Source organism: Nyctereutes procyonoides, unplaced genomic scaffold (assembly GCF_905146905.1).
Source record: "Nyctereutes procyonoides isolate TBG_1078 unplaced genomic scaffold, NYPRO_anot_genome, whole genome shotgun sequence".
In the NCBI taxonomy this organism is placed as follows: Eukaryota; Metazoa; Chordata; class Mammalia; order Carnivora; family Canidae; genus Nyctereutes; species Nyctereutes procyonoides.
In genome coordinates, this window is record NW_026575051.1 from 44,479,032 (window position 1) to 44,498,602 (window position 19,571).

At 36.1% G+C, this 19,571-nt stretch overlaps 1 protein-coding gene across 5 annotated transcripts in view; it reads right to left on the reverse strand.

The window, feature by feature from the left end:
- Nucleotides 1-2,420: 2,420 nt before the first annotated feature.
- The window catches only part of CEP162 (centrosomal protein 162), a 91,408-nt gene continuing 74,257 nt past the window's right edge, over nt 2,421-19,571 (reverse strand). For 4 of the 5 annotated variants that reach the window (XM_055330707.1, XM_055330708.1, XM_055330709.1 and 1 more), the window contains 4 exons: nt 18,434-18,575; nt 16,252-16,350; nt 10,792-10,926; nt 2,421-4,095 (listed from right to left, as the gene is read on the reverse strand). In XM_055330707.1, coding sequence (XP_055186682.1) covers nt 3,886-4,095; nt 10,792-10,926; nt 16,252-16,350; nt 18,434-18,575 — 586 coding nt within the window. In that variant the 3' untranslated portion in view covers nt 2,421-3,885. The remainder of the gene's footprint in view (nt 4,096-10,791; nt 10,927-16,251; nt 16,351-18,433; nt 18,576-19,571) is intronic. The other variant, XM_055330710.1, reaches the window with a different exon arrangement.

Here is a 19,571-nt window from a genome sequence, read left to right on the forward strand (position 1 = left end):
ATGAAGGGCAAGAGACCAAAGAAGGCAACTAATTATTAAGCCATGACTGTGTATTAGGGACTGTGCTGCTGTGAAGGCTCTGATCCCAAGCCGGAATGTGCACCGTTATTGGTGTTATGGCTGTTATTGGGGCTCCTTGCATGTGGCCATGATAATGAGCTTAACAGGTAAGACGTGGACATGCAAATATGTGATGATTTACACTTACTGCCCAGGGCTGGTGTGAGTTAAATCGCGCCCCCCCCAACACATGCTTCTTTCTACTCAGTCTTTTCCAATAAGCAGTTTCAATTTAACCCTTTTATATTCTTTCCCTCCTGACTTCACTTTTGGCTACCTCACAAATTATTCTCCAAAATCCCTTCCAGGCTTTCCCCAAGGACTTAAAAAAACAAACAAACAAACAAAAAACCCACAGGCCATGTATAGTTTATCATCTGTCCCCTGCATTAGGATTTTCTAATTGTCCTATCAGCACCCTGAGGTAGTGACCACTGGCAGGCTACCATTAAGGGTTCAAGTACAGGGGAGGCTTAATGAGAGTAGCTCCAGTGGGTCAGCCGCCTGCTGTGTTCTTGCCCCTTCACTTTTATGCTCCAGGGATGCTTACCTGGTACAAATGCACTAATTGTGTGTGTGTGTGTGTGTGTGTGTGTGTGTGTCTGCTTCTCCACAAAGTCTAGTCCATTTCTCTTGTTCCTGAATTTACTAACAATCCATTTTGTTCTGATCAAGCTCAATGCTTACCTTCCTCCTAGAGAACAGATTTCCCCTCTGATACTGCCCTTCAAACATTTCTTATAACAATCCTACAAAGCGAGTGTGGGTAGGAAAGATGTTTCCTCTTAGTTATACTATTTAGGTGGTTGTGATTGAAGCTTTCAGCAAACCTGGAGACAAATGGACCTACTACTACTAGCAGGGAGTAAATAGGCTAATTAGGGCTGGACAGGTGCTGAGAAGGAACACATGTGCTTTTCATTTTACTTTTCTACAGAAACTGGATAGGAAGGCTCTAATTCATGGTTTCAAATACCAAAATAGAATTATATAGTAACTTGGGAGGTTTGGAAAATTTCAAACTTCACTCTTCTCACCATTCACAGCTAAGGAGCTTTTTAAAGAAGGATGGCGTGAATAGCCACATTAACTATAAAGTCTTTTTTTAAAATATTTTATGTATTCGTGAGAGACAGAGAGGAGAGAGAGAGAGAGGAGAGAGAGAGAGAGAGAGAGAGAGAGAGAGAGAGAGGCAGAGACACAGGCAGAGGGAGAAGCAGGCTCCATGTAGGGAGCCCAACGTGGGACTTGATCCCCGGTCTCCAGGATCACACCCCAGGCTGAAGGCGGTGCTAAACCACTGAGCCACCTGGCTCATAAAGTGTCTTATTCTGAGTAAGATTACCTCTGATAATGTGCCTGTGGATCTGACCTAGAGTCCTTAGTCATATGGATGACAAAGAGAAATGTTTTCACTTTCTTGGCATTTAGTCACAAATATAGGATATTTCTAATATGGAATGGGACCCTAATACCAAAGCCTGGATTCCCCAAAGTTGATGGGTTACTAGTTATAGAATTATATTTGCCCAAAGTATAGATTAAATCAGAAATCTCTGTACAGGGGATCCCTGGGTGGCTCAGCGGTTTAGTGCCTGCCTTTGGCCCAGGGCGCGATCCTGGAGTCCCGGGATCGAGTCCTGCATTGGGCTCCAGGCATGGAGCCTGCTTCTCCCTCCTCCTGTCTCTGCCTCTCTCTCTCTATGTCTATCATAAATAAATAAATAAATATTTAAAAAAAAAATCTCTGCACAAAAGCTGTGGTGGTAGCAGCAAGCCATATATCCTGGTAAGGTGCCCACCCTGTGGAAGCAGGTACCTTATAGCATTGTGAGGGTGGATGGAACTGAGGAGGGACTGATAATTTCTGGAGCTTATTTCTTTTTAAAAGCCTTCCTATTCAAGGGGCACCTGGGTGGCTCAGTTATGCATTTGCCTTCAGCACAGGCCATGATCTCAGGGTCTCGGGATGGAGCCCTACTTTGGGCTCCCTGTTCAGCAGGGTGTTTGCTTCTACCTTTCCCTCTCGTCCCTGCTTGTGTGCACCCGTGTGCTCTCTTTCATAAATAAATAAACAACAAAAACTCTTTTGAATAGGAAGACTTTTTTTTTTTTAAGATAGCCAAAGTGATAGCCTTCTGTGTTATCATCTTAGACCCTTAGGTCAATGACTAAGGAATGGAGTATGGTTCCTGAGGTTTTTAAACTAATTCTGATAGTACTTAGGGATCTTTAATCTGTAAATAGAATTGAAAACCTGCTGTGTGCGCAGCTTATTCTAAAAGTGAATACAGAATCCTCATCAAAATAGGATGTAAGGATGTAACAGGATCACTTTTCTTCTGTAAGAAATAATTTATTTGATGTTTGTTTCAGAATCAACCAGGTTTGTGCTTGGGTGCTTGGAATGAATGGCTAATGGATAGAATCATTAGGGATGGGTGTAATAGCTAGAATTTAATAGGTTTGCAGATAGAAAATACACACAAGTACACTCAATTAATAACCAAAATAGTTTATATTATAACTTAAAACTCTTTCACATAAAAAAATAGCTACCTTTAATTAATGCTTTTTCTATTCTCTTAAAGGACATAAAAAACGTTGAACATTAAGACATTAATTGCATTCCTTATACTTAATTTCCACATTTCACATTTGCTACCCATAATTTCACCAAGATCAAGTACACCTGTCTTTTTACCAAGTATTTTACTTTTAATTATTCAGAATTGCACTTATTGGTATATGGTAATTGAGCACTTGGAATATGGCTAGTCCAAATTGAGTTGTGCTGTAAATGTAAAACACACCAGATGTGGGAGACTCGTATGGAAAAAAAAGTAAAAATTCAATTTTTATACTGACATTTTAGATTTTTATAAATGAACCAAGTTAATTTCATTTGCTTCTTATCTTTTTAAATGTGGCTATAAGAAAATTGAAAACTACATGCGCTTTATATCACGTTTCTATACGATAGCACAGGGCCAGAACACTTGAAAACAAGGTGGCTACAGCTTTAACTTACCAGTATTTTATATACTACCTGCTAATGGAAATGGACATTGTGAAAAATAACAATCTGGCTATTTTTATGTATGCTTTTAATTTTTTCTGAACATGTTACTTTTTAAATAAATATATACTCTATAATCTTAGATTTATAAAAAAGGACTAGAATTTAGGACTTGGAGCATAAAAGAATAAAACAAAGAATAAATCAAATTCCCTTATTATGTGTGAACTCTCTTTTGCACTCTATATCACAGGTAAAAACTGAGGCACTCAGAAGTAGAAGCGGAAATCTGAGAGAACACAAGAGATCACTGTTTGCTGGTACAAAGTTGTAATTCTTGTCAAAATTACTGTGGAAGTTTTACTACTTGAGTGACTGTTGATCTGACTGTCCAAACCACCATGCTCTCATTCTTCTCCATGTTTTCATGAGAAAGCAGAGCTGTTTTTCTAGCAATGAGGATTAAGAATACACAGTCAAAAATGGCTGAGTATGAGCAATTTTTTTTCTTTCCATGTCAAAAATGTTAAGTCAAGACCTTTTACAGCTAATTTCACTAGTTTTAATGATCTGACACAAAGGGACCCGTCCATAAATTACTTAAAATGTGATTGTGAATGATTTTCAGTAAAATACAGCATAATGTTTTTCTTACTGCTTTAGGGCAATTTATTTTGAAATGTTGCTTCTGTATTGTTTGCTTTCGGACAACATACTGGAACACTTGTTTTCAAGAGCCGCCTTCTGACAGTGGCACAATCCTTCATCTCCAGGCCTTTCTGTGAGCTCCTAGGAAATGCCAGTTTCTAGTAATATTCTGGTGCATTCACTTCATCTGCAAAAGCAACTGGCACAACCACTCCCTGCCGGTGCAGCTCTCGAAGAACATCTAATATCGAGTCTAATTCTGTGCGGAACTTGTCCAATTCACGATTCTTCAACTGTGCAAGTCTTTTCCATTTCTCAATTTCTTTGTTTTGCTCAGTTTCTACTACTTGGTGTGTCTGCTGTATTATCTGAAAAAAAAAATCACATTACTGTTACAGTTCATAGTGGGGGAAGATTTAACAACCTCAAAGAACTTAAGTGGGACAATGCTGACAGCAGTAGAGAGGAGGGAGTGGTGGTGGGGAGCCTTACCTAATGGGCTTCATTGTGTCTGTCAACAGGCTTGTGGGTGAAGAAGGTAAGAAGTGGGAATTCAAATTCTGATAGGGAGGTTAGGGAGCTTTAATCTTGTTGTCTTTATTCTTTTACTCAAAACTTAAATATAGCATTTAGAGCATCAGAAATTTCTAGTATCATGGTATGAATCCAAACACAGCCCTGCTCCCCCAGATGTTGTTCCTCTTAAGAATAGCACTTGAGGGGCACCTGGGTGGCTCAGTCAGTTAAGCGTCTTTTGCTCGGGTCGTGATCCCAGAGTCCTGAGATGGAGCCCCAACATCTGGCTCCCTGCTCCGCCAACAATCTGCTTCTCCCTTTCCCTCTGCTTGTGCTCTCACACTGTCTCTCAAATGGATAAAATCTTTTAAAAAAGGCACTTGAGATGCAATCAAAAACAGTTCCAATATACAACATATGTCCTTAATAGACATTATAGCAGGGGAAATGATAAAAGCACACCTATGTAGCATCTATCATGTGCCAGGCTTGATTTAGTCATTTTACACACGTTAACTCATTTAGTCCTGCCAACCCACTAGGAGGTGAATTCTATATATTTATCCCCATTTACCCGGTAGGGAAATTGGGGCACAGATGAGTAAAAAATAATTTGCCCAAGATTCATATAGAACTGGTTAGAGGCAGAGTCAGAGTTTATACCCCAGCAGCCTGGCCTCAGAGTTCCCTCTTAACTACCAGTAGACTAGACCATTTTGCTCATGGGGATAAATTCTTTCAACTGTGAAATAAGGGTACCCTGTCCAGTAACTTATAATATAGTTCTTATAATTTCAAAATACCTTGCCATAGGGGAATCATTAGTCCTAAGTATTACCACAAAAAGCTGGACATATGAAAACAGCTACCTAGGGGCAACAAAAGCAAGAACAGCTCATCTCTGAATATTAAATCTGTTGTACTACAGCAATATAATTTTTATCTATAATTCTGTCTGGCTATAGAATAACTTCATAATCTAAAATAGAAAGCATTGGGAAAATATTGTATAAACAGGTATTTGAGTTACGGGGAACACAAAATGCTGTATGAGTTTTCAATTCTAAGTTTTAAACATACTTTGAAAATTTTTGATGTCTATCGAAATTTGGCATTTAACCAATTTTTTTCCAGTTATATTGTTATAATTGACATACAACATTGTGTAAGTTTAAGGTGTACAATGTCATGACTTGATACATGTATACACTGTGAAATGATTACCATAATAAAGTTAATATCTCACTTCATAGTTTTAAAATTTTGTTGTCATGATGAAAACTTAAGATTCACTTAGTAACTTTCAAACATACAACAGACATATATAGATCAATGGAACAATTTAGAGCCCAGAAATAAACTCATGCCTTTATTATGCTAAGGTATTCCTTCTTATCTAACTTGAGAATTTTTTTTATCACAAATAGATACTGTATTTTGTCAAATGCGCTTTCTGTATCTATTTAGATGATCACAGGATTTATATCTTTCAATTAATGTGATGCATCACATTTATTCACTTGCATATGTTGAACCATCCTTACATGCCAGAGATGACTCCCATTCTATCATAACATATGGTCTTTTTAATGTACTCTTGAACTTGGTTTGATAATATATATATTTTTAAATATTTATTTTTATTTATTATTTATGATAGACATAGAGAGAGAGGCAGAGACACAGGAGGAGGGAGAAGCAGGCTCCATGCCAGGAGTCTGATGCAGGACTCGATCCCGGGACTCCAGGATCGCGCCCTGGGCCAAAGGCAGGCACTAAACCACTGAGCCAACCAGGGATCCCCGATACTATTTTTTTTTTGAAAAATTTTGCATCTGTATTTATCAGGGGTTGGCTATGGTTTTTCTTTTCTTGCAGAGTCCTTATCTGGCTTTTTTTTTTTTTTTTAAGATTTATATTTATTTGAGAGACCGCAAAAGCAACTGGACACAAACGAATGGGGGAAGAGGCAGGGGGAGAGGGAGAAGCAGGCTCCCTGCTGATACAGGGCTCAATCCCAGGACCCTGAGATCTTGAGCTGAAGGTTGTTGTTTAAGCCACCCAGGTGCCTCCTTATCTGGGTTTCTTAACAGGGTAATGCTGGCTTTGTGAAAATAAGCTTGGGAGTGTTCCCTCCTTTTCTACTTTTTGGGAGAGTTTGAGAAGACTTTTTTTTGTGGTCTACCATATTACCTATTCTGGAATATTTTTCTTGTGTGACTGAGAAGAATGTATATATTTTTTTCTGTTGTTGCAGGAACTTTACTGTGTATGTCTGTTAGATCCATTTTATCTATAGCATTGTTTAAATCCCACTCTTTTCTTATCCTTTGGATGATCTACTTACTCATTGATAGGAGTGACGTATTAAAGTTCCCTACTATCATTATATTGTTGTTTATTTTTCCTTTTAGTTACTGTCTTATATATTTAGGTGCTCTGTTATTGGATGCATAAATTTTATAACTGATACATCTTATTGATGGACTGACCCTTTTATCATTATATAATTAGTTCTGTCTCTTTTGGAGATTTTTAGCTTAAAACCTATTTTTTTCCTGATATAACTATACCTATTCCTGATTTCTATAAGTTACCATTTCATTGAAATACCTTTTTCTATCCCTTTACCCAGTCTATGCTGCTTTTAGAGCTAAAGTCTCTTTTAGGTAGTATATTGCTTGGATCTATATTTCACCCATTCTGTGGTTTGAATGAAGAATTTAATCCGTTTACATTTAAAGGAATTACTGATAGATAAGGAATTACTATTGTCATTTTGTTGCTTCCTGAGTGTTTTGTAGATCATATGTTCCTTGCTTATTATAACTTGCAGTCATATTTTATGATGTGATGACTTTTTGTAGTGGTATGCTTTGACTCCTTCATCATAATCTTTTCTGTAATTAGTATGCTTTTTCCTTGGTGGTTACCGTGAAGCTTACATAAAATGTGATATATTTGTAACAACCTAATAATTTAAGTTGATAACTTTGATAGCATACCTAAACCCTACATTTTTATTCCAACCCTACTCCCAACTTTAAGTTATTGATGTTAATTTTAACATCTTTTACATTGTGTATCCAATAACAAATCAGCATAGTTATGGTTATTTTTAATGTTTGGTTTTGTAAATGAATTAGGAAGCACCATTACAGTATTAGTGAATCTGACTCTGACAATTTATTTACCACTGAGTTTTATACCTAACGTTCATAATGTTTTTATGATGTTAATGGTTTCATTCTTCCACTTGACAAATTCCCTTTAGCATTTATTTTAAGGCTGGTCTAGTGGTGATAAACTTAATTAGCTTTTTATGTTTTATTAGAAGTGTTTCATCAGATGTCAGGGATTCATCAGGCTCATATAATACCCAGTGCTCATTACATCACATGCTCTCCTTAATGTCCATCACCCAATTACTCCATCCCTCAACCCTCCCCCCCAGCACCCCTCAGTGTCCTATGATTAAGAGTCTCTATGGTTTGTCTCCCTCTCTGCTTTCCCTATGATCCTGTTTTGCTTCTTAAATTCCACATATAAGTGAGATCATACTAGAGGGTATTATGCTAAGCGAAATAAGTTAATCAGAGAAAGGCATTTTAATTTTAGTTTTATTTCTCTTTTCTTGGGTTAGTCTAGCTAAAGGCTTGTTAATTTTATCTTTACAAAGAACCAACTCCTAATCTCTTTGACCTTTTTTAGTCTTTATTTCATTTATTTCTGCTTTTTTATTTCCTACCTTCTGCCAACTTTGGGCTTCATTTACTCTTCGCTTTCTAGTTCCTAGAGGTATAAAGTTGTCTATTTGAAATCTTTTTGTTTCTTGAGACACTTAATGATATGAATCCTTCTATTTTTGCTCTATCCCCTAAGTTTTGGTATTTTGTTTTTCCACCTTCAACTGTCTCAAAATATTTTTAAATTTCCTGACTTGTTTTTTGACCTACTGGTTGCTTAAGAGCATGTGGTTTCATTACACACATTTGTGAATTTTCCATTTTTTTTTTCTTGTAATTAGTTTCAGGTCATTGTGTTTGGGGAAGTTGGCCTGACCTTTCAATCTTAACTTATTAAGACTTGTTTCATTGCCACTATAAGATCTAACCTGGAAAATGTTCCATGTGAGCTTAAAAATGTGTGTTGTTACTTTTGGATGGAATGTTCTATTTATGTTAATTCCATCTCATCTAATGTATTGTTTCAGGCCAGTGTTTCCTTGAAGTTTTCTGTCTTTAGGCACATGATCTTCTGATGTAAGTGGGGTATGAAACTAATACACTGTATGTTAACTAACGAATTTAAATAAACTAAAAAAAGAGTTCCCTACTATTATTGTATTACTATTTCTTTCTTTCGGTTTGCCAGAATTTGCTTTATGTATTTAAGTACATTTATCTTGCATTCATAAGTATTTGTTAATGTTATATATTCTTACTGGATCACTCCTTTATCACTATGTAATGACCTTTGTTTCTTATTACCAGTTTTGTCTCATACAGCTAGCCACGCTTTTTATTGATTCTCATTTGTATGAAATACCTTTTACCATTCCTATACTTTCAGTCTGTTTCCTTATATCTGAAGGGAGTCTTCAGTAGGCAGCATATAGATGGTTTTTTTTTAATCCATTCATCACTTTTGATGGGAGAATTTAGTCCATTTCCATTTAATTATTGATAGGTATGTATGTATTTGCATTCTGTCAATTATTTTCTGAGTGTTCTGTAGTTCTTCTATTCCTTATGGTCTTCCTTTGCGATGTGATGTTTTCTTAGTGGTATGCTTAGACTAATTTATTTACTTTTTATTTTTACTTTGTAGTTGACTAACATACAGTATTAGTTTCAGGTATACAACATAGTGGTTTAATAGTTATTTACATTCCAAAATGCAAACCAACCTTATGTCACCACACAAAGTTATCACAGTATTATGGACTATATTCCCTTTGCTGTACTTTAAATATCTATGATTTAGTTATTTTGTAATTGGCAGTTTGTATCTCTTAATCCCCTTCACCTATTTCCCCAACTCTTTCCCCTCTGGCAATCAGCAGTATGCTCTCTTTGAGTCTGTTTTTAGATTCCATATGTAAGTGAAATCATACAATATCTGTCTTTCTCTGACTTACTTCACTCAGAATACCCTCTAGGCCTATCCATGTTGTAGCAAATCGGAAGATTCCATTCTTTATTGCTGAATAATATTCCACTGTGTATGTATGTATATGTGTGTATACAAACACAAATACATGTGCACACATAGCACATCTTTAGCTACTCATCTATTGATGGACTCCTAGATTGTTTCCATATCTTGGCTATTGCAAATAATGATGCAAGAAACATAAGGGTGTATATATATTTTTGAATGTTTTCATTTTGTTTATGTAAATACCAGAAGTGACACTTTTATACTGTATGATATTTCTATTTTTAAGTTTTTGAGGAACAACCATACGGTTTTCCATAGTGGAAGGAACAACATACATTCCCAGCAATAGTGCATGAAGGTTGTGCTCAATTTAATTTTAGACTTCCAGCCCCTAGAACTGAGAACATTAATTTTTTTAAAATTTGTGTTCCAAGCCCAATTTCTGATATTTTGTTGTGGCAGCTCAAACAGAGCAATATACTGTCCAAGCAAAGCTAATTATCAGCAGAGAGGCTAATGCCTAAAATCGTCATGCCCTTACTTCTGCCATATTTAATTTCTATTACTTTACCTGTTTGTAGTATAGTAATTGTGATGCTACTAGTGCTGGGCATATATTTTAAATGATTACATTTTAATATAATTCTACTTCTTACAAACATTTATGAAATGAATATGGAATATGGCTTCCAAAGACCCATTCCCACAGTAAAATGCCTAACTTTTCAGGCAACCATCTAAGAACATGAAAGGTGCCTGGATAGCTCAGTTGGTTAAGCATCTGACTTTAGGTTTTGGCTCAGTTTGTGATCTCTGGGTCTTGAGATCAAGCCATGCATCAGGTCAGGTTCCATGCTGGGCTCTGAGCCTGCAGGAGATTCTTTCCCCTCATCCCTCTCCCTCCCCTGCTTGTGTGTATACTTGCTGTCTAAAAGAAATCTTTAAAAAAAAAAAAAAAACAAACCCATGATACAAGTTGTTTCTCTATTATTCCAGAGATAAGATAAATTGATCTTTAGGTATTTGAAGTATAAAGTCTTTTTTTAATAAAGATTTTATTTATTTACTTATTCATGAGAGACACAAAGAGGCAGAGACATAGGCAGAGGGAAAAGCAGGCTCCTCACAGGGAACCTGATGTGGAACTCAATCCTGGAATCCTGGGATCATGCCCTAGCCAAAGGCAGATGCTCAAAAACTGAGCCACCCAGGCATCCTGAAGTTTAAAGTCTTATATGTTCTTAAAAGCTATACGTTTATGCCTAGTACCAATATACAATGAAACAATTTAAGAAGTGTTGCTAGAGATAGCAAAACTATAGTAAACTGGAGGTACTTCAAAGTAAAGAACTATACAAATCTGTAAATATAATTTGTTACTCGACCTGTTGAAGTTCTTGCTCTCTTTGCTGATGTCTCATTTCCATCTGTTTAATTTTCTTTTCTAAGCCCATGAAATGTTTCATCTCTGGTGTATGGTTTTCTCTGGCTTCTCTTAATTCTTCTAGAAGTTTTGTAATCTAAAATTGAGGTATAAAGTAAATGAAAAACTGGTAACAAGAAAAATTTTTTACCAGGTAGTCTTAAGAATGTTCACTATATTTTCTTTGTATAAAATTTCTCTCAAGAGGCTTAAGAAAGATATCTGGAGTTGTAGAATAATGAATAGCTTGTATTTTTTATGTCTAGGAAGAGAAGGCTCATCCTTGGTCTGAAATGACCTCATATTCCAAAAGGTTCCAGATGATTGGACCACCACCTCCCATGTTGCCAGTCTGATTAAAGCATTCAAAATGAAGGAGAGCACTGTCATTGGTATATTCAGCTTTACTAACACAGTGTCAATGTATTTAACATGGTTGATTGATCTTAGGATTGAATAATATATTTAAAGTACCCTACACAGTACAGCACCTACACAGAAAGAGTTCAGTAAATATGGATCCTCCTTTTGTCAGTTCCCTATAATTCTCTTCTGGCTCTTATCATTTTATAATTTATAATAATTCCATAAGTAAATTTATGCTTATTAAAAAGGAAATATATTGAAATCTTTCTGTGCTGGCTGTTGTCTTAGGTTCTGAAGATATAGAGATGAAAAACCTAGTCCATCCTCATGGAGGTTATGGTCTAGTGTGGTACCTCTTTTTTCATACTACGGTCCACAGAGAAGATGATAATATTTTCATGGTGTCAGTATGTAAAATAGGGGGGAATCTAAGCAATCTTTAAATTGGGCTTGGTAAAACAAATGCATTTTTTTATAACATAGAATTATAATTTGCTAATTGTTAGTATCAAAAGACAATAATTAACAAGCAAGTGAAAATGGCTAAAATTAACAAATTCAATCATGTTTCCCATGGAAACAGTACCTAGCAAGAACACTGATACTACTACAATAAATCCAAAAAACAAAACTCAAAAACAAAACAAAACATACTCTTCCTAAAGTTAGTTTTAAAAATGTGAAAATACAAGCAAATTAAATCAGGTGCAAATATAAGTAAATCTAAGTATTTAAATATGGGATATCCCTGATGATATCATCAGTGACCAAAGAAATTTGCAGACTTTAATTGGGATGCCTTGCAGAAAGGTCAAGGAGAGAGGCTCTATAGAACATGCTGTAGTGGTGAGTACTAGGCATAAAATCTTATCCATCAAAAACAATGATTGCTAAAAATTATAAAACAAAAACTAATGATTGCTGAACTAAGAAAGTTGTAAGAGGCACTTCAACTTCTATAAACTTTTTAATGACTGAAAAATGATTTTGAGTTTGTAGTAAGACAACCTTTCCAGTCATTGCTATCTTATGATCCACGAATAATCCATTCCTGGTATAACAGCTGGGAAATTCTGGTTTAGTCAAAGAAGTAGTCAGGTGAATGAGAATTCTAATACGATATGTTGTAATGGAGAGATAACCAAGTAGCAGTGAGGTGATAAGTAGGGAATACCTAACTGGAAGTGGAGTTAAGTTGTAGATTCTTATTTGATGCAGCTGTGGTTGAATAAAGTCTTAAAGGACAAGTAGCAGAGTCATAAATGATCATGTGCTAGCTGCTATACTAAGTACTTTACAGATATTGCCTCAGTTTGAGTCTTACACTTGTTTACATTTCTGATTCCCCAAATAAAATGTAAGCTCCATAAGGCCAGGGATTTGGTCTATTTTGTTCTCAGTATTCCTAGTACATATACAGATGTGCAAAGCAGAGATAAATGTTTAATAATTATTCATGAATTAATGAACTCACCAATGATTAAACATTAGTTTATAAATTATGTAAATTCAGAAATGTGTACTTAGACAAAAAGTAGGAAAAATTTCCCTTCATCTATGCCTACTTAAAAGTACCTTTAAGAGTACACTTGAAGTGAATGTATATATTTTTAAATCCTTGTATTTTAGTGAATTTATCCTATGGAAGTAAGTGGATACATAAGCAAAAGTGCATGATCAAAAATTATTCCTGCTTTTTGAATGCTATTAAAAAAACTGGTAACTACCTGAATGTCCAAAAATAGGGCATTGGTAAAATAGTAATTAAGAGCCTGGAACCTAGAGTGAGGTTTTGGGTTCTAATGCTGGTACTTTTTACATGTTGCTTGAGAACCTCTGACAAGTTACTTCATTTTTCTTAGCATCGGTTTCTTCATCTAAAATGGGGACAACAGTACCTGCCCTTTTGGGCTATGGTGAAAACCACACAGAGCACTTGTCAGTGCTTAGTTCATACTTAAAATGATGTTTAGTACATACTAAACTAAATATTGATGGTTATCATTTATTTTGACTATTATGGAGATATATACAGACAGGAAGAGTAATGTCACCAAGGTGGTGACATAAGTAGTTCTTGAGGCTGTTCTTCCTTAAGAACTAATAACTATTTATGGATTAGATACAACTGAGAGAATCTTATGAGGGTGAGGCTGAAGCAACCCCCTGCATCACAGAGACCAAGACAGATGACATTAGAAGGCTAAGAGGAATGGCCACCTGCTGGCTGCATTGCCCCTCCCTCAGGCCCAGGCAGCACAACATGGAGAGGGCTCCCCCTGAACCTACCATTTCTCCATGGGAAAAGAAAGCCTAGGTTGGCATCCAGCTCCCCCAGTGTTGTAGGTCACTTCTTGGGAGGCCCAAGGGCCTCACCCTGAGGGGACTGACGCCTTGGAATTTGATTATGATGGACATGTGGGGAAGGGCTTGTAACAACTGGCACTTAGATCTTGGCAGACTGAATTCATACTTGTAGTGCTCAAGTAGTGATCCCAACTAGCAGCTTTGGTCATCTATAGATCCAAGTTTGTGGTGAAATCTGACCAGGGAACTCAGTGGATCTGGTCAGATCTGTGTGACTGAGGTCCTCAAACAAAAAGATCTGCCAGCCCCGAAGCTGCGACTGCACCCACTCAGGCAGAAAAGCTAAGTCATACTTTGGCCTACTGCTGAGTGAATACCACAATGCCGCCTGACTAGAAAGCCAAAGTAGAACACCTGAAAAGCTGGGTAGCCCAGCAACACTAGAGCAGAGTCCAGCAGTTAAGGTTGATTAGACTGAAATGCCAATGGTATATTCAGCCAGGGAACTTGGAGTGCTATCCTAGAGCCTTGCTTAGAGCAGGGAACCAAGCCAAAATTTTTATTCAACTATATTCAACCAGTGGTACCTACTTTACCCCTGACCTCAGAACTTGGGCAGTAGCCTTGGCCATAAACAGACCCTAAGAGCAAGCGCCACCTGCCCAAGGACATCACTAGACACATCCAGAAACCCAAACTGAACTGACTGGTGAAAGCTATTCCTACCAAAGTGAACCTATAAAGTCTGGAAGAGGAGACCATTTAGTCAAATATATCAATACCAATCAAAGGAATCAAGGATGAGAACAATCTGGTAAACATGACATCACCAAAGAAAACTAAGAAACAGATATCTATGAAATCTATGACCAAATAATTCAGAATAATCCTCTTTGATAACTTGTCTGTGTTCTTGTAGTTCTCTAAACAAAATTAAGAAAACATAGAAATAAAAACCATAAAAAACTCCACAAACTCCTAAAACAGAAATCTCAGAGCTGAAAAATACAAGGACTATACTGAAGAATTCAACAGAGAGTGTCAATAGCAGACTCAACTATGCAGAAGAAAACCAGTGATTCAGAAGACTGGTCCTTTAAAATTAAACAGAAGAACAAAAAAAGAATGAAAAAGCCTACAAGACTTATGAGACACAATCAAAACAAACAATATCTGCATTGGGGTAATTCTGTAACAAGAGAAGGGGACAGAATATATTTAAAGCAATAATGGCTGAAACTTCCTCAACTTGAGAAAGATGGAAACAAAGATCCATGAGGCCCAGGGCATCCCAAATAAGTTGAACCAGAATAATGCTATACCAAGACACATTATAATGGTCAAAAGTCAAAACAAGGAATTTTGAAAGCAGCAAGAGAAAAGAAATTACATACAAAGGAATGTATGTCCTTAAGATCACTGGAGGATTTCTTGACCAAAACATTTCAAAACAGCAGAGAAAAAGATAGATTTTTCAATATTTTGAATATGCCATCAGCCAAGAATTCTAAACTATCAAAACTGTTCTTCAGAAATGAAGATTTTAAATCACTTTTTTTTCCTATAGAGACTGAATAACAACAAACAAGCAGTCAAAAAAAACAAAACAGAATTTGCTACTCTTAAAAAATATGTATTTTGCTTTTTCTTGTGGTCGGAAAGGGACAGGGATTTACCCTCCTTTCTTAAACAGAAAAACCAGATGACATCTGAAACAACTGTTTCCAAACTGTAGCTAACAGCACTGCAGGACTGCGATTCCTGAGGGTAGGGGGAACATGCAGACTGAACTCCATGACTGACTACCTGGCTGCCCAGAGGCAGTTTCAAAGCCAGTGGAAATGGCAGCCTGAACAATTCCAGGAGCTCCCACAGGGCTGGGAAAATGAACTATTCCCACCAACCTGAGAGAAAATCCCTTTGAGGGCTCTCAGGTTATCAGTAGTGGGAATAAATAAGTCCTCTTAAAACAACTATTATAAATGTACTGTACATTAAAAGGCAGATGGCAATTATTTTATTCAAAAAATGGAGTTTTACTCAGTTTTCTAGTAAACAGGCTTGAAAATCATGTGTTGCAGCTTTTTTAATTTGAAAACAGTTTAGCTATTCTTAACCTAAGAACACTGTAACTTGCCTAAAACTGACCTTTATCAGAACATATTTCCTTTTATTGCTTCTCCCCCAAATTTTACTTCAGGTCTCTGAAGTTCTGTTAACTTACTACTTATAGAACAAAGTTTATGTTATCTTAACCATTGAAAAGAATGCAAATATGCTGCACTATAAGCCCTTCAATTACTGAAACAAGACTTTTTAAGTTGATAGTTACATAATTGTGGAGTGTTTTTACATTAATCTTTTTTGTAATGCAATTAATTGTATGTTCTGCTTGTACAGTTTAATAAATTCTTGAATAATAAAAAATGGTGTGTATGCTTCAAAGAACAGAATGTACAGGGTTTTTTTTTTACACTTTCTAGAATCAAAAGGAACTTAGAGTAATAAAAAATGGTGAGTTTCCAGAAAGATATGTTTCCTCAACATCAAATATATAAGAAACTTAATATCTGAGAGTTCCACCTGGGGAAAGCAGACTTACAATAAACAAGTTATTAATATTTGTTTGACATGTGATAGATATTTTCAGGTTCTTTCTACTCGTAAATTTGTTAAAATATTTATGTAAAAATAAGAATATGATTGAAATGGCTAAGAAAAGCTTATGTTCAATATTTTTATTTCTTACCTCTTTCTGTAGGATTTCTTCTCGAACTTGAGAAACTACAAGAGACTCCTGTTTACCCTGTAGTTCATCAACTTGATTTTGGAAATGTTTTAGAAGTACCTAGGAAATTATGTTAGAAGTCAAGAGACTTTGCTGAGTCAAGAGAGCTCTTCCTTAAACATTACTTGAAAAATATGAGAAAACCAACTAATGACTTTTGTTTGCAAAAAGAAAAATTCCTAATATTTTAAAATTATTACCAAAGTTTAGCATAGAAATAAATTGCCACAGGAATTAAGTTCATTGGATTAATTAAGTTCATTGAATACATTCAGCATCACACATATTACAAATTAATGGCTATATAACTAGTGGCTTCTTTATCTCTAGTACTTTTCTCCTGAAGGCCTGAAAAGCAGGAAAAAATAAACCTTTATTATAAAGTCTGAGTATTTTGAAGAAAGTAGCTAATATGTCTTTATTACTTTGTGATTAAGTAGGATAATAGTTTTTATTAAAGAGCTGACAAAGACAGCATAAACCTATCAATAAGCATGAAATAAATATCACACATTTTTGGCAAACTGAAAGACATCAATACTTCATCATCAAGCAACTGAAAACTTAGGAAAAATGTGTAGCTCTTATCTCTAATGCTTTATTTTTATTGTTTCTCCCACCAGACTATGCTGACTTCTATTTAACTCATAATTTACAATATTACATTTAGAACAACATTTATGGCACTATGGCACAAGGAGGACACTACTTTTCTCACCTCTCACAACTATGTAATAACTTGATATAATGTTTATACTGCCCATGACACCCTACTCCTATGGGGGGGAAAAAGCCAGAAAAGTTATCAACTGCTGTACCAGGATTACTTTTGAAAAGCACACTAAATCTTTCTCACTGATATATTAAAATAGGCAAATTTTTTTGTTCCTGAGCTACCTGAATTTAAATCACAGAACTCATACTTTACCCTTAAATACCCCCAAATACTTCAGCATGCATCTCCTTATAAGGGCATCTTCTCACAAAACCATAATAGCACTTTATACCTGAAATAATTTACAATAATTTCATAATAACCATTATCTGGCCAATAAAACCCCAAATCGCTCAATGGGGAAGTTTAAGAGGGCTCGATGCTGGGCCGGGGCCAAAATAATGTGATGCACAAACTCAGGACACGAGAGCAAGACCTGAGCTGAGATCAAGAGTTGGAAACTTAACCAACTGAGCCATCTAGGCACCCCTGAGTGGTTAGTTTTTAATCAAGAGGCCATTAAATAATGGCCAATTTAAATAAATAATTATTGATGGGAGAGGTGGTGGCAAGATAAATACTTCTTGGTTTCTGCCCCCTCAGCTTGTTTTTTAAAATTAAAATCTAGAGAAAAGAGCACAACGAACATTTATATATTCTTCAATTTGATTTATCAACTGCTAACATTTTTGCCATATTTGCTTTCTTTTTCTTTTGGGAGGGGATACAGATACAAATTCTATCTTAATGCTGTTTTTTCTATTTGCTATCACCACAGAAGATGGGCCACATTAGTTGATATTCATAAATATTCCATGTAGATGTATATACTAACCAAGAAGGAAGATACACTTTTTTGAAGAAATGTTGATGTGCTTTCAGCATACTCAGTCATATTTCTAAGAAGACTACACTATGGCTATAGTTGCATACATCTCTCTGTTCATTATTTTATCCCCAGGGCCTGATTGTCTATAGACCCTGAAATCATTATTTAATGAATGAAAGGTAACTGGGCAAGAAGAACAACTAGGATAATTGCTAGTCAGCTGGGACTTGGGGAGAGGGAGATGGTTCAACATTCAAGTTCAAATACTCAGGTTTCAATCACATAATGTGATTCCACCATCACTTATGACTGCCTTAGGAGAAGAACAATTTGAGGAATGTAGGGACAAAATGGTGAAACCGTTTATTTAGAGAGAATAATTTTAAAGCAGAATAGTTAAACACATGGTAATGGCATCCTTGCCTATAAAAAAAAAATACTCAAGTCAGTAATTTCTCATTCCTATCAAAAACTGAAGTGTTTCTAAATTTCTAAATTAAAGTGAAGTTATAGTATTTCTAGTACTCTGTTAACAGTCCTGAGAAAAATAATTTTAAAGCCAAAGAAAGTTTTAAAGCCAAAGGTAGAAAGTCATCTACCTCTTGAGTTGCTATTTTACGATTTAGTTCAGCTACTCTGGAAGAAGAATTTTCTACTGCATTTTGGCAAAGGAGCTTCTCTACTTCCCTCTGATGAGATGCTTTGAGAGATGTGATGTGTGCTGCAGTATCTTCCTTGACTCTGTAGGGCAAATCAAATAAAATAACACATTAAAAACAGCTCTTTAATTCAGAGTTAGCACAAAAGTAATGTAAGAAGCCTGGAAATCAAAGTAACAAAGGCAGAGAGAGCATCAATTCTTACTGCACTCTGTCACGTGCTTTATACATTATCACCTATGAGATCTTACAAGCATGCCAGGAGCTATTATTCACTGAATTTTATAAGGGCAAATCGGAGTTTAGGAAGGAGTGATGTCCCTAGAGTTCAGATTAGTAAACTGCAGAGCTGCGGTTCAAACCCAGCAGAGTAGGAGCTCAAAGTCTGGGCCTCCCACTTGACCCCCAGCCTGGAGGTTACTTTCTGAGAGAATCAAAGGTTCTAAATGGTCTACCCGGATTTAAAGCAAGGGCCTCACATTTTACCTTTTAAGATAAACTCAGGTATTTCCCCAGATTCTTATTCTTTTTTTCAGATTCTTATTTTAATAATCACAATTCCTTTTAGAATCTCCAATGCTGGGTGCCTGGATGGCTCAGTCAGCTAAGTGTCTGCCTTCAGTTCAGGTCATGGTCCTGGAGTTCCAAGATCAAGCCCCCATCAGGCTCCCTGCTCGGTGGGGAATTTGCTTCTCTCTCTGCTCTTTACCCTGCCCGTGCTCTTTCTCTATCTCTCAATCTCTTGCTTCAAATAAATAAAATCTTAAAAAGAAAAAAAAAAAAAGGAGAATCTTCAATGCTCTGTCTTTAGGCAACATTCACCAGTTCTTGGTCCATGCATATGACCTCCAAGGCTAGCTGACATGTCATAAAAATAAAATAATCTTTACGGTAATTCTTTAGGACCCAGTGTAATCTGCACGTAATTTGTTTGGACTGTTAAGTGTGAGAGATAACTGATTTGTCTCTGTGACAAAATTTCTACATTCAGAGGCAGTTTAATAAGTGGCAAAGTTCTGATAAAGCTTGATACATTTCTTACAAATAAACATATTCTCTCTTACTGGAAAAGTTATTA